Genomic DNA, 15,327 nt, shown 5'->3' with positions numbered 1-15,327 from the left:
CCCTTGGTTCTTCCTGTGTGATCTACAATAATAATCTGCTTCATGTTGATATTTACTGCTGTATTGCTGACAATTACCTGAAAGAGAATATGGGGTGCTTCACTGGGCAGAAAAAAGTTTAGCTAAATTAGAAAGCAGGTGTAATTAATCAAGTTTATTCTATATCTATAAAAGGCTAAGTTGATTCACGCATGCATAATACATGTAAAGCTCTTGCTGGCGCCAATCGCACACATGTGTTTCCATCTGTCATTGTCGATCATGAATTTGGTTGACATTTCTATTATCGAGAAAGGGTGAATAGCAATAATAAAATACTTCTTCTAATTAATTTCCTTTCAATGTGCATGAATTCATGCACCAGGTCACTAGTAGTTAAATAAAAAATTAACAGTGACCTAATTTTTAATAGCTGTAACATAATATATATGTCCAAATGAAGGCAAGATCCTTCCAGAAAGGCGTGCTTTAAACAATGTTGTCCCTATTCAAAATATCATCTAGAGCAGCGGTCGCCAACCTTTCAGACCTCACAGACCAGCAGTGGTCCGTGGCCCGCCGGCTGGCAACTGCTGATCTGGAGTGGCTGTGGGTTCCTATCCTTCTGAAAGGAAATTTATTTTTTAGAAAACAGCCAAAATTCATTCTAGGCTATCTCCAATAAATACGTTTGTAGGTAAAGCCATGAAGTTCAATTTTTGATCAAAAAACAAGGACCAGTAACACAGTGCTAAGATTCCTTTGTTGCCCGGCTCATAAAATGACTCTAAAACCACTCAAACAGTAGAGTTCCAAAACATCCACACACAACAAAGAAAATAAAAAATAAAAATAAAAACAAAAAACGAAACGACAGCAGAAAACACATCACATACTTCAGTAACAGTGTGTCTGGTAGAAGAAGCTCCAGGCCTTTGCCTGGCTGTTCATTTGGCATAGGTGCCTTCCCTCCCTTCCCTGTCTACCTATCCTTCTGGGCTAAGCTCAAATGCCTTTTCCTCTAGGAGGCCATCCCAGATTGTCTCCCTGCTGCCCAAGTCAGAATCCTTCTCTCCCTCATGTTCCCACAGCACTCTATCAGTGCCAACCTCTCTCCCTCCATTCAGTATCTTTCATCTTTTCTAGACTCTGAACTTTCTGAGCTCATTTCTTATTTCTATAAAGGCTCTAAAGTTTGCTATCTGTTATAAATCAATCCCTGTTTATACTTATATTTTGTAATTTCTTTTTAACTATTTCTAATTAAGAAAGTACAACACTGTAGTTTGAAAAAGAGAAAACTTTCCGAAGTAAGAAGCATTCAACAATAACCACAAGACAAAGGGCAAGTGTAAATATAAAGTATCTTCTAGGGAGCACTCCTTTGTTCTACCACAAAAATCCTTTTAAAACTGAACTTCCTCCTCCCCATCAACTGTATAGAGTGATAAAACAACTTTCATAAACAAAACTTCCTAACAAGGAGATCAATTTAAAAAGCAAATGCTTTGTTTAAACATAAAGCTTAGGAGGAATGAGAAGCACAACCCTCCGGGGACAGATGAAATCTGACATCTCCTTCATAACTGGCTACTTTCTATTGGAGCCACTGCACCCACCTCTTCACGACCTGTCCTTCATTCTAGATGGCTGCTTTGGATCTGCTATGGGCTGGAGAAACCAGATGTTTTTAAAGAACCACATGTTAAAGAAAACAGGCTCCAAGTAAAAGTCTGGCCTCTTCTGCAATAAAGTGCATGTCTCTAGTGCTAGGACTTTATGTGGACGGTTTCTGTGCTAAGAGATCTTACCCTCAGAAATAGCAAATTTGGCTAAACCACCTAGTAAAAGCTCCTCTCTCATTCAGAAATAAGAAATGGAAAGTACCTGGTTCACCTTCTGAACTGAGGTGCTCAAGGTCCATCTCTGCGTGAGGAGTAAACCGGACCTGCAAGGTGGCCACAGGGGCCTCTCGCACCCAGGCGGGAACCACACTGTGGTGGGCTGCGTCAGCCGTCCGGGGAGGGCAGTGAGGAGGCACGGGCTGCCCCTCCCCACTGCCTCCTTGTGGGACCACTGCTTCTTTCCTTCTCCGTGGCCGCTTATCTGTACTCTCCTCTGAAAAGCTCTTCTCCAGGTGACACGGGCCCATCTGCTCCTCCGCCACACTCAGTGTCTGACCACTTCTGGATTCTAAACCCAAGTCTGCTGTCTCCCTGTGCTTAGGCGAGCGTTGCTGGATTTTGGCTGTGTCTTTGTGTTGCATGTCATTTTCTCCTGAAGCTCTGTGTTCGGGACATGTAGGCTTCTCCTTAGTGCGACCGCAGGGCTGTGGTTCCTCGCACTCAGAGAGCTGTTGCTGAGCACGGCTGTCGGTCTTGGCATCAGACCGGGACACCATTTTTGGTTTATACTGGTTATTCGGTAAATTACATTCCCCTAGAGGCTCAATCAAATTTTGTGGTGAGTCATAATCAGCAATGTAGGGTTTTATGTCCAGTACAGGTGTGCCATGAATCATGTCAATTCCAGAAAGGTATATAGCTCCACCTATAATGTGAAAAATACCTCTTAGAAATAACAATGAAGAATAGTGTAAACAATTGAAGAACGACATCGTCTACCTATGCTTCCCTAAGCTTGCTCACAATTCTATGTACCAGGCTCTCTTACACCTGGTGCTGACATACACTGGAAATCCATCCTCGTTTTTACCTGTCCAACTCCTACTTGCTCTCCAAGGCTCTCACATAACACCTCTTCTACAAAAGCCCTCCTGGCTCTCCCAGACATAAGCACTCTTTCATGTTCTAGAGGAACTGTATACAAACTTCTCCTAGAGCCCTCTTCATGTGGTCCGGCAATCACCGGCTTAGAGTCTCTCACCCTAGACAGTGAGCAGTTGAGCCCTTCAGCACTGGGTGGGGCTGACTCATCTTTGCATCACTGGGGCTTCTAACTCGGTCAGGCACACTGGTGTCTCAATGTATCTCTGTGGGACCAATGAACGTTTCAAACCATTGTGGCAAACAGACTCTAAGGTGGTCCCCATGATGCCCACTTCCTGGTGTTCACAGCTGTGTGCAATCCCATCCTCTTGAGTGTGACTTGATATCACTCCAGTAACTATATTATATTAAGATGCCTGTGCTTGCTGGCAGACTCACTCAAGAGACTCTCCATGTGGACTTGATGAAGTAAGCAGCCACGCAGGGATAGCCCAGGTGGCAAGAAACTGCAGGCGGGGTGTCTAGGAGTGGAGGGCAGCCACCAACCAACAACCAGCAAGAAGTTGGGGCCCTCAGTCCCACAACTATAAGGAAGTGAATTCTGCCAACAACCTGAGTGAGCTTGGAAGTGAATTCTTCCACAGTCAAGCCTTCAGATAAGAACTCATCCCAGCTGATACCTTAATTGCAGCCTGGTGAGACCCTAAGCTGAGGACCCAGCTCCTGACCCACAAAAACATAATAATGTTTTAAACACATAATAAATGTGTGTTATTTAAACTGATAAGTGCATAATATGTTATGCAGCAATTGAAAGTTAATACTCCATCAAACAATTAAGCAGAACACAAGTCACCATTACCAAATATTAAGAACAGGTCTCTTGTTTTCTCACTTACATAGCTGCTCTCCAGATCCTACTACTCGTGCACAGTCTAAGTCTACTAACTGGATCCTTGGGAAATTGGCCAGAAAAACTGTGTGATCACATTGGATTCTGTCTCCACTTAAGAAAAACATGACTAACAAAGTACTTTGATTTCTAAAATTATGCTTACTGTGTGTGAGCCTGGAACTTTGGAAAGATGCCTTTTGTACTTTCTAAGTGATTATGCCTAACAATGTCTACTGAAGAAAGAAAGGCACTGTAGCATAGGTAAGAGCTCATGGGATTTGGAGTCAGACTACCCCCTGGCTAGAGGCTATTATTAAAATTATCTAATATCAAAGAAAAGCAGTGGCCTCATCCATAAACTGGAGATGGTTACCCTACCAAACCCACAGAGCCACTGTGAGATAATGCACATGAATTCTCTTTATAAACTGAACATACCACACAAACACTAGTAGTCACTATAATGCATATTTAGTAACTATAGTGTTATTGTGCTTGCCTTTCACCTTTCTGATTTGATCTCCCCCGTTAGGGTGTTAAGTTCTTCTGTAGGGCAGGGATTTTTATCTGATCTGTTTATTACTATATCCCCAGCACCTGGAACAATGCCTGGCACATATTCAGTGCTCAGAAAATATGTGTGGGTGTACAAATGATCATAAAATGTTCTAGTACTGCTTACCCAAGTTGGTTAGTCATCATAAATTAATAAAACTCAAGTTGGATCAGCTACAGAATTTTTCCAGAAAACCTATCCAAGGCCTGGTTGAATACAATCCAGCAGAGGAGTTCAAGTTCTGAGAAAGAACAAGCAAAATAACTGCTCTCATCTTTTTAGCACCCAAAAGTCTGAAAAGTACTCTTAGAGCTTTTGTCTTATAAGATCCTCAAAAAAATCATGCAGCGTTCCAGAGAGGGCAGATCCTTCTTCTTTGCTCACTGAACAAATAAGCAAGCTGAGGCCTGGAGTGGTCTTCTGACTTCCAGTCCACCTGCTGCTTCATCTTCTGCCTCTCTAACAAATGTGCTGATTAGGCCAGAAGTTCAAGAAGGGATGCCTGCTTTCCAAATCATCTGGCTCAGAAACTAGGTTATACATTAACAGGGAGTTAAAACTAATCTGGTATTCTACACAGGGACTTCTACAATCTGACAGATGTTTAACCCTATAGTGTGATTCATCCCAGGCCCTCTGCCACAAATCACAGCTGACAAACACAACTGCAGCCACAATGCAAGTTCACTTCCTCCAGGCTGCAAGGAAGAAATGACACACCACCACTCTATGTGCTGACCACATATGCATGTATGACCAGTTACTGTGTGTTAAATTTTGAAAGCATTCAAATACTTTTTAATCATTTTGTATTTATTGCATTCCAAGTCAGAGAAAATTTGGTTACTAATTTAATGATTATGAAATCTTAAAAGTTATTTTTAAATAATTTAAACTTGGATAAATGTAACAATATAAATAAGTTCTGAGCATCCTCTGACAGTTTATGTCAAAATGTTTCTCAACGTCACCAGTATTTGAATAACAGCCAGTGTTGAATATTATGCAGATTTTATAAGACTTCTTTTTAAGAAGAAAAAAAAGGTTAAAAGTAAAAACGACATGTGTACCTTCTACCTTTTCCAGTTTGGCCAGGGTCAGTCCTATTGCATTGGGACGATGTGGGCTCCTTGTGGAGAAAACTCCAGTCTTCGCACCATTCAGCCTAGGAGGCTGAACTTTTGCCTTACAGCTCAAATGACCATTTTTGTGAAAAACAAACAAAATCCTATGGAAAAAAACAAACCACTGAGTAAGAAAAAAGCACAAGTTAATTTATCATAATGAGTTGAGGGGGGAAAATCTTTAATCCCCATAAATTAAATCAGAAAGAATGCTTTTAATGGTATTAAAATGTAATCCGTGAGAAAAAAAATACCATTCCTGTTTCATGAAGGAAGAGTCTTATCTCTGTATCCTTTGTCCCTAATACAATGACTGGTACACAGTAAGAACTTAATAGATGTTTGTCAAGTGCCCCATAAACAATATTTATGAGGTGTTTGTTATATGCCAGGCAGTATGCTAGACATTTTTATATTCATATCATTTAATCTGCTTAACAATCCTAAGAAGTATAATTTATTCCCCATTTTAAGGATGAGGAAATTGCTGTTCAGAAATGTTAAACAACTTGACTAGGCCTTCCTATACAAGATTAAAAGCAAGAATCTATGAAGAAAAGCAGTTAATAGATTTGAAATCATAAAGTTTATGTGCTACAAAATGTCATCTAAGGAGAAAATGTTTGCTGTGTGTATAACAGACGATGAATGGGTTAATATCTGTGGTATCTAAACTATTCCTACATATCACAAAGGACAACTCAATATAGGAAACGAAACAAAGACCATGAAAAAGTAATTGACAAAAGAAAGAGAAATAGCTAACAACCATATGAAAAGATGTTAAACTTTGTTAATAACAAAAAAAAATTAAACTAAAAAACAAAATACTGTTTTTTCCTGTCAGGCAAAAATGTAAATAATTGGTAATAAATAGTGTTATCAATAGTGTATGGAAAAGGTCATTTTCATTTACCCTTGACGTATACATTGGTTATGCTTTTTAGAGGGCAATTTGGCAGGAGCTCTCCAAAATAAGTATGTACACCTTCTAATCCAATACAACCACTTCCCATATCCTATTCATAAAAATATACAAGTGCCCAAGAATGTGTCTAAGGGGATTTGTTACAGCATGACTGTAATAGCAAAATAAGTCTCCATTAACAAGGGAACAGTCAAATCATGGTACATCTATATTTTGGAATAACAGGCAGCCATTAAAGCAAAACAAAGTAAATCTATATGTACTGTCATGATATACACACTAAGTGAAGAAAACATATTCCATTGTTTTTTTAAAAAAACTCACTCTGTATGTATATATTTATGCTTCTATGAGTATCAAAAAAAAAGAAAGAAAAGGTCTGGCAGGATATACACCGATCTGTTAACAGCGATAATCCCTGAAGAGTGTTGGAAGGTGGGGATGAAAAAGAAGAAAAAGAGGAGAATTAAGAGAAAAAAAATCTATATACTCCTGAGTCCATTTTTTTTTATATCAGCAATGTTTTTAACTTAAATAATCCAATCAAGATCATACACACTAGATCATCAGAACACCCATGTTCTTTCTAATCTATGCAAACTAACATGAAAAAGGTTAACTATTTCAGAACAAAAACTTAATTTTAGGTCTACACCAATAAAATTAGACCACTTCAGACTGCTGATGTTGAGGTGAGGAAGAATGGACAAAAAGAATTCCAAATGACACATATAACACAGGCTTTAATATAGGTAACACTTTATTATTATTATTATTATTATTATTATTATTATTGTAAAAGGTGGAAATTTATTGAGAAATAAGCACAGACTCCCACGTGGGGAGGGGGAAGTCCCCAGGTAACACTTGATAAACTTTCCAGATTTCTAAGGTCTCTTTTGTCTTCTAAGAAGAGTAGAATTAATTCTTCATGGGTGTAGGGCAGGGTCCAAAAAATTTTTCAGTAAAAAGTCAGCTATCAAATATTTTAGGGTTTGTAGGCCAACCAGTCTCTGCTGTAACTATTCAACTCTGCTGCTGTAGCACGTTAACAAATGCATGTGGCTGTTCCCACACACGTATTTACAAAAACAGAAGGTGGTGGGATGGATTTGGCCCATGGGCCATAGCTTGCTGACTGCTGGTGGAGAGGACAGAATGACTACCCATAGACAGAATAGAGAGGGTCTACAGATTTCAGCTCAACAGAAAGGTGTTGATCACAATGAGAGCCAACTGCAAAAGGACCGTGCCTCCTCAGTGTATCCCAAGCTTCCCTCAGGGTGTCCAAGTTATGCAGACAATCACATGCACAAATACAACAGAGGAATCTCATGCAATAGATAGGTTGGTCTGGATGACAGGCTCTAAGGCTGCCTCCATCAGTGGTTGCATATCAACTGGAATACATTTTACTCAGGGGCAAGCTCTGGCCCAACGCTGTAAAACAACTTACCAAACATGAGAAAACTCTTCTAAACCCATCAAGGAATGTTCAGGATTATTAAAGATGCTCTTTCTAATTCTCAAACAAGCCCTTGAATGGCGACAAATGGATGGCTGCCTTGGAGTACCATTCTTGGCTGAGAAACAGGATTCCAAATAGCCAATTGGCTCAGTTAAAAGATTCCCTATAGAAAATAAATTAGGTAAGAAATCATTAGTCAAAAGGTGTATGAAAACATGTTTTTTTCTAAGGCACTGATTTCATAGTTTTAAAACCTACCAGGTGTTATACAACTACAGAACATGATTCTTACATGCAGGATAGGCATAAGCACAGGCATGCCATGGGAGTAGTACTGGCATGAAAATGGGGTGAAGTGATTCCCTAAATAATACGGAAGGGTTAGGGCTAGTATCGAAGAGAAAAAGGACAAAAAGGTAGAGCTATTACATTAGCTGTGTGACCTTGGACAAAATCGCTTATGTCTCTAAATCTGTTTTCTCATCTATAAAACAAGGATAATAACACCTATATCAGAATTATAAGATTATCAAAAGATGTAAAGTACCTAGTACAACAGAAGGTGCTCAGCAAGGAGTGGTTTTTACAGCCCTTGCTCGGGCTTTCCTTCCTTTTAACAATATCACAACTATATTAACTGTGTAGTAAGAAAAAGACCAGTAAGTTACTGATGTAGAGGTTTTGTGCACAATGTTAATTTACAAGTCTTGTGCAGGCAGAAAAGTTCAAATGGTAGGTCCTTTCCACTTCTTGCCTGGACTATTAAATGACTCTTGTTATAATTTGTCTCCCCTCTGCCAGTCCCTCCCCTCCTCAACACACACTACTCCAATCCTCCAGACTCTGGGTTCCCTATGTCATGCTACTAACTTTAACTTTCCATGTTCCCACTGTTAACAGATGGTGCATTTCCTAGCCTGATGTTCAAGGTGCTCTATAATCTGAATCCAATCAATGGTTCCCCAAACTCCCTGTTGCATCAAATATTTCCGGATTTACAGCTTTCTAATCCCACGCACCTGAGCCATGCATGCTCTTTCCTGTCCGTCAAAATACTAGACTTGTAATCTGGTAGTGTGCAACTCTAAAAAAAAAAAATGAGCACCACCTTTGACCAGGTAACAGTACTTTTAAGAAATTTAAGTCAAACATTTAGAGCATACACAAAGATTCTAGTTTCAAGAACTTTCATTTAAAACAATGAAAACTGGCAATACCCTAAATGCCCTATAATAGGGAACTTGTTAAGTTAGAGGACATCTATGAAACAAAATAGTTAACCCCTTAAAATTAAAATGATTGACCATGGATTTTTATGAATCTTAAGTATTTAGGAGTCATATATCAACTCGTATTTCTAGGGTGTATGCAGTAAAACAAACATCAAGATATTCACCATGGTTTTCTCTGGTGGTGGCTAATTTCCTTCCACTTGCATCCTCTAGTTTCTAAAGTTACTATAGTTTGCTCTACATGCAGAGGTGAAAAAAAAGAGAAGCAAACTCATTTCTTCTTTCCGGGCCCAGTTTAAAACTATTTCCTCCCTCTGGCCTTTCCAGGCTTTCCTCATTGCCTACAGGAAGCTCCTCACTGGCGGCACTAATCCCTAACCCGCACACCACCAGCGGCACACATCCTCTCTCTCCTACATGAACAAAAGCTCCCTACGAGAGCCGTTACACGGGACGAGGCCAGTTCAACCACCGCAGCAAGACCCGGCGGACCTCAGCTACCGAGGAACGTGATGACGTCATCCAGCCCGCCTAGACGGGTCACGTGGTCGACGAAGCACGTGAGCCGTGCCTTCGCAGTAAATGTGACGCACGTCAGCTCAGGGTCTTGCATTTCTCGTCCCTCTCTGCAGTGAAGTGGGCGGCCCACACCTAGGCCTCTTCCGAGGGCGAAATCGCCAGCCTCTCAGAAGTTACCTGTCTCCAGAGCCGGCTTCACGCACCCACACGGGGTCGCTGTGGGGCGACGCCCTGGTTCCTCCAAGCCGCTCATGGCTACAGGTGACAGAGGCGCCCACCCCACACGTTCTAGCCTTCCGCTTCCGGTCTGCATGCCTGGCGCCTGCGCAGCAGTCGCACCCGCAAGGTGGTGTCAGTATCCGGCGCAGGCGCAGCGGATGGGGTGCGCGCGAGGTCCTCGGGCAGCCCAAAGGTTACCTTTACTGTGCAGGTGTTTGTCATCCTCTGTTCCTCTCCCGTTACGGGGTTCCTCTCGGAACCGAACCGGTGTCTTAGTTGTCTCGCGCGGACCCACTGCAGTTGCTAGCCCTTTCAGAGCAGTCAGCGACTCCGAGTCCCCGCCCTTCCCAAGGGGTGGGGGGAGGGCACAACCAAGAAGATTTAAAAGATGTCTGTCTCCAAATAAGCAACCTACATATCAAGCGCATAACGCTAATATTTAAAGAAAAATAATGTGGGGCCGGGGGAGAATGTGTATGTGCAATGACCAAATAGCAAAATGTTCGGATGTTGGGAAATGTTTAAAATTCTCCTTGGGTGGTGGGAACACCCATACATTCATACTTGTATGCATGCTCCCATTTTTCCATAATAAGAATGATTTACCAGAAAGGAACCCAGGTAAACCTTCAAATAAAATGGATGGGAAACCCCATACCGATTAGGGGTTAAGAAGTTGGGACTGTTTTTGTGCTCCCTCCCTCAAGGAAACTGAAGTGAGAATGAAATTGAGAGTCAACAGGCCATTTGCATTGAAGGGATTAGGGTCCTTGTTTCTGGGCAGCTCTGAGAAGCCGAGGGACAACGAGGACCCTTTTTTTAAATCCCATTCGATGAGCAGTTATCCCTGTAGGATAGCCTATCCTTTTACCCATTTGTAACATCATCTGTTATCTATTTTAAGTTTCTCTGTATACATTTTTCTGTTTCTGGGCATTTAATCCTGTTGGTTCACGTGGCGTGGTGGTTGGATGGAGACATATTGCCTACAATATAAATTATTCAAAAGCATGCAAGTCCACAGACTTAAAAGCTTAACAACCATTTTTTTAAAAAAGCTGTTTCTAAACCTGTTCATTTGTTATGAACTAATGGGTCACTAGTAGAAAAGAATCAGCACAAAGAGCCAAGGATTTAAAGAGAACGTGGTTTAAAAAGAAAGGCACTTGACAATGTGGAAAAGAATGCAATCATTCTGTTTCCACTCGGAAACAGCTCTGTGTAGCTGAAGAAACAAGTTTGAGGATGGCTGAGCTATATATACATTGTAAAACTGGCCTGGTAATAGCTGTGTTTGCCACTAGATGGTGGTGCTGTGGAAAGTGACAGTCTTCCTTAATATGTGGACAGTCTAGTGTGGAAAACGAGGTATTTATTTGCCTTCCCTGCCTTAGACATCATATATAATGACATTCACACACACAAAAATACATTCATTACCAAGTGTGACAAGTACTGAAATGCAGAGCAGACTTGGAAACACTAATGAAGTAGATTGCTACCTCTTCAAGGTAATGTAACATCTTAATTTCTTAAGTTTTGGTACGTGGACCATGGTTAAAGAAGATGTCAACTGGGTGAGAGGTATACAGGAATATCTGTTCTATCTTTACTTTTATGTAATTCTAAAATTATTCCTCAAAAAAATCATTTAAAGCAAAGTAAAAAATATACCTATGTCTGGATGTCATCCTAGGCAGGTGAATAGAAGCCCCAGGGAGGTGTCTGGGCATCGTAATTTCAAAATCTTCCCCAGTGGTTCTTATATACCAAGAGGGTTGAGAACCACTGTTCTACACCATGAATGCTTAAGAGACTAGGATTGTCTTGTTCTTTACTGTTGCCTACGTCTGCATAGAAAGCTTAGGCAATTGTGCCCTTGCTGAACCAAACTTCCCGACCTCTTCCCACCCAGAATAGTCCCTGCTCCTGCCCCCAGGCTCTCCTCATTTTCAGTTAATCCTCTCCATTATCACCAAATAAATACTCCTAAAATACTAAAACTGCCACTTCATTGTTCAAAAGTCTTACTTAGTTCCCTATTACCTAACAAGTAAGGGATATACTTCTTAGTTAAGTATTCAAAATTCTGTACACTCTAATAATACAAAATTTTTAGCTACTAGGGTCCACAGGGACCCTGCATTAACTGAATACACTCTAATAATACAAAATTTTTAGCTACTAGGCTGCTATTCCACAGGGACCCTGCATTAACTGAACGTCTTGAACACTTGAATTCATTCCTCTCTGTGAAACATACCATAATAATGCCGTTATCCTCACCTATAATATAAATCCTCTCCATCTTTCAAAGCTCCACTCGTGTAATTTTTCAGATCACTTCAGCAAAAGAGAGCATTCCCTTTATTGTATCTACTGTTCAAATGACACTCATTTACTATTTTCTTCAGTAATTATTTGTTTCCTGTTTTATTCCCCCATAAGACTAGATTAAACACCTGATGGACAAAGTGTTATAAGTCTTCTGACCTTCAAAATGCTTACCATGATATATTCCACACAATTAAGCATGTAATAATGATTTAATGTACAAATACAATATATAAAAAGTAAAAACAGAAAATTCAAATTCAAATACACAAGTAAATACATTCAGCACTACAAAATATCTTTGGAGTCCCAGAAATATAAAATTAACTTAATAAAACAACTAAAACTTTAATAAAATTTTGATGCTATTGTTACATTATTAGTTGAACAAAGTTTATAAAGTATATACTCACCCAAATTTTAAGTGCTCATATTTATTAATTTTTTTGCTCTTAAGAATTAATCAAGCCCTAGCTGATATGGCTCTGTGGATAGAGCGTCAGCCCATGGACTGAAGAGTCCCAGGTTCAATTCCAGTCCAGGGCACATACTTCAGTTGCAGGCTCAATCCCTGGCCCTGGTCAGGGTGCGTGCGGAAGGCAACCAATCCATGTGTCTCTCTTACATCGATGTTTTTCTCCCTCTATCTATCTCTCCTCCTCCCTTCCACTCTCTCTCCGAAAATCAATGAAAAAATATCCACAGGTGTAAATTAAAAAATAATTAATAAAAAATATTAGGGGCAAGTTAATTATTCAGCCCTCCCCTTTCGCATTTTCGTCTTTCCCCACCACTATCCTCACCCCAATATATATATATATATACATACACACACACATGCACACACACACTGTAGGTTGTTGTCTATGTAGTATAGCCTGGAAAACACATTAGTTCTCTCTCTCAGATATGATCTATACATGGAAAAAGAACACACTATTAAAATATGAATGAATATTGTGGAGATTGCTACAATATTTTGAGAAAAGTCACATGTAATAAGATGTGTATTTTGTTGCACAATTGTTATGATTGAGCATTGTTAAAACAAAACATAACTATAGACGTCATTTTCTGGGTGAATCTCTTGAGGAACGTTTGGAATTGCTGGTGTCTCTGGTTCTTGTGCTTTGGGTTTTTCTTTCATTTCTGTAAAATCAAATAAAATATAAAAATAGGTTCAATAAATGGTATTAGGACAATTGACTATCCATTTGAAGAAAAACAAAACTCTACCTCAGACTTTGCACAAAAACAAATTACAGATGAATTAAAGATTTAAATATTAAAATACCATAAATGTTGTAGAAACAACAGAATGTTCCTATAATCTTTGGATTATAAAGGCCTTTCTAAGCAGAACACAGACCAGAAACCATAAAGGAAAAGACTGATACATTTGAACAACTAAAAATTTAAATTTAAATGTTGTCATATACAAGACAAAAAGCACTATAAACAAAGTTAAACCACAAACAACAACTGGAAAAATATGTACAACTTATATGTAGGCAAAGGTTTAATAACTATTATTTAAAGAGTTTTTAATCAGCCAAAAAAAGATAGCTATCCCAAACTTAAAATAGAACAAGGATTCAAACAGGCAATTTTCAAAAGAAAAAATTCAAATTCATAATAATCATGAAAAGATGTCAAGTAGCATTAGTCATCAAAAAGGTGGAAATTAAAACAATTAGTGTATTTTTTTAACCTAGCAGGTAGGCAAAGATTTTTAAAACATTACTTGGAACCCTACTAACCCCATGGTTTTGTTACACTCTTCTTTAAGGAGAAAAAGTAAATAAACTATCAAAAGGATTTCTTTAGAAAACAATTCCCTGGAGAAAACTATGGTCTGACAGTCTCAGCTCAATTTCCTTTTCTTTCTTTCTTTTTTTTGTTACTCCTCACCCAAGGATATTTTTCCATTGATTTTTAGAGAGAGTGGAAAGGAGGGGGAGAGACAGAGAGAAAGATCACATCAATTGGTTGCCTCCCGCATATTCCCTGACCAGGGCCGGGGATTAAGATGCAACCAGTATGTGCCCTTGGCTGGAATCAGACCCTGGACTCTTTAGTCCGCAGGCTGATGGTCTATCCACTGAGCCAAACCAGCTAGGGAAGCCCATTTTCTTATAGTTCAATCTACAGCACTGTACAAAGAGAAGAGAGATTCTCAGTAATGTCCCTGAGGCAAGTTAAATTGAAGAAAGGTTACATTCTCTTCAAAATTCTATACTTAGGAGAAAGCTTTTCAGACAAATAATAAAATAGAAAGGGTTTTTGATAAACATGATAAATCCTGGTTAACAGGAATCACATTTTACACCTTTGTATCTTCTTCAGTACTGTACACCATGTATTTACTTGCCTTTTGCTTGCCAGGAAATTTTAATTTTCAAGAAAAACTCTATTCAAGTTTTCTTGTAAATCTAAACTTAATTATCCCTAAAATATTTTGCACACACATTATCCTATATTGGGTTCATTTCTTTTCACTGGCTAAAGCTTCTCAAAGTGGATAGCATGTACAAGTAACTACTATACACACTTATATTTTCAATTATTTTCTTTTAATTCTTTGAAAATGTGCCAAACAGACATTGATTAAATGAAAAACTAGCCAATGACATTAATGATACCCCTTGAGATGATGGGATAACCAAGGATTGTTGAAGAAGGCTATAAATCACCACTCTGAGGGAGATATAACTATTTAATGCTCTAATTATAAATGGAAACAGGTCGTTGACTCGTCCCTATAAACCACCCCTACCTTGAGAAGAAGTATGAACAGCCTTAGCATCTTCCTGGTATGCTTTAGGATCCTGGCCTTGGGGCCCATCTGCTTCTTGGTTTGGTTCAGGAAAGCATTCGGTAGGCACATTCTTATTTTCGTATGGCTTAGTCGAGAGGTCTTCAGGCCCTTGTTTTTCTTGGTATATTTCAGGTGCACAATCTTCAGGCTCAGGTGTTTTTTGGTAAATGTGTATTTCAGATGGACATTCCTCATGAGCAGGTGTTTCTTGGGTTGTCTTATAAGAGAGGGCTTTGGGCACAGAATTGTCTTCGTATGCTTTATGAGAAATGTGTTCAGGTTCAACTGTTTCTTGGTATGCTTTTGTAGAAAGGTCTTTAGGCATAGCAATTTCTTGTTGTATTTTAGGAGGAAAGTTTTCAGTCCCAGCTATTCCTTGACCTGGTTCAGTACTGTCTTCCTTGGGTTCAGCTCTTTTTTGGTGTGTTTCAAGAGTGTAGCCTTTAGGCACATCTGGTTTGGGGTATGCTTCAAGAGCGCATCCTTCCATGCCAGCTATGTTTTCATGTGTTTTAGAAGAAAGAGC

General features: G+C 39.5%; 2 protein-coding genes across 4 annotated transcripts in view; both read right to left on the bottom strand.

Moving 5' to 3' along the window:
- Positions 1-9,809, bottom strand: part of TRMO (tRNA methyltransferase O) — an 11,099-nt gene extending 1,290 nt beyond the window's left edge. Inside the window, exons 1-4 of one of the 3 annotated variants that reach the window (XM_015560490.1) lie at positions 9,608-9,809; positions 7,668-7,842; positions 5,230-5,387; positions 1,876-2,529 (exon numbers count right to left, since the gene is read on the bottom strand). In XM_015560490.1, coding sequence (XP_015415976.1) covers positions 1,876-2,529; positions 5,230-5,387; positions 7,668-7,842; positions 9,608-9,743 — 1,123 coding nt within the window. In that variant the 5' untranslated portion in view covers positions 9,744-9,809. Of the gene's footprint in view, positions 1-1,866; positions 2,530-5,229; positions 5,388-7,667; positions 7,843-8,698; positions 8,823-9,607 lie in introns of those variants that run through there. The other 2 variants (XM_006758443.2, XM_015560491.1) reach the window with 2 other exon arrangements.
- A 2,835-nt stretch (positions 9,810-12,644) lies between these two features.
- The window catches only part of HEMGN (hemogen), an 8,638-nt gene continuing 5,955 nt past the window's right edge, over positions 12,645-15,327 (bottom strand). Inside the window, exons 4-5 of the mRNA XM_015560458.1 lie at positions 14,760-15,318; positions 12,645-13,132 (exon numbers count right to left, since the gene is read on the bottom strand). Coding sequence (XP_015415944.1) covers positions 13,026-13,132; positions 14,760-15,318 — 666 coding nt within the window. The 3' untranslated portion in view covers positions 12,645-13,025. The remainder of the gene's footprint in view (positions 13,133-14,759; positions 15,319-15,327) is intronic.

This window comes from Myotis davidii, unplaced genomic scaffold (assembly GCF_000327345.1).
Source record: "Myotis davidii unplaced genomic scaffold, ASM32734v1 scaffold534, whole genome shotgun sequence".
Lineage (NCBI taxonomy): Eukaryota > Metazoa > Chordata > Mammalia > Chiroptera > Vespertilionidae > Myotis > Myotis davidii.
The sequence above is the reverse complement of the archived record's forward strand: the minus strand, read 5'-3'. Positions and strand labels throughout refer to the sequence as shown.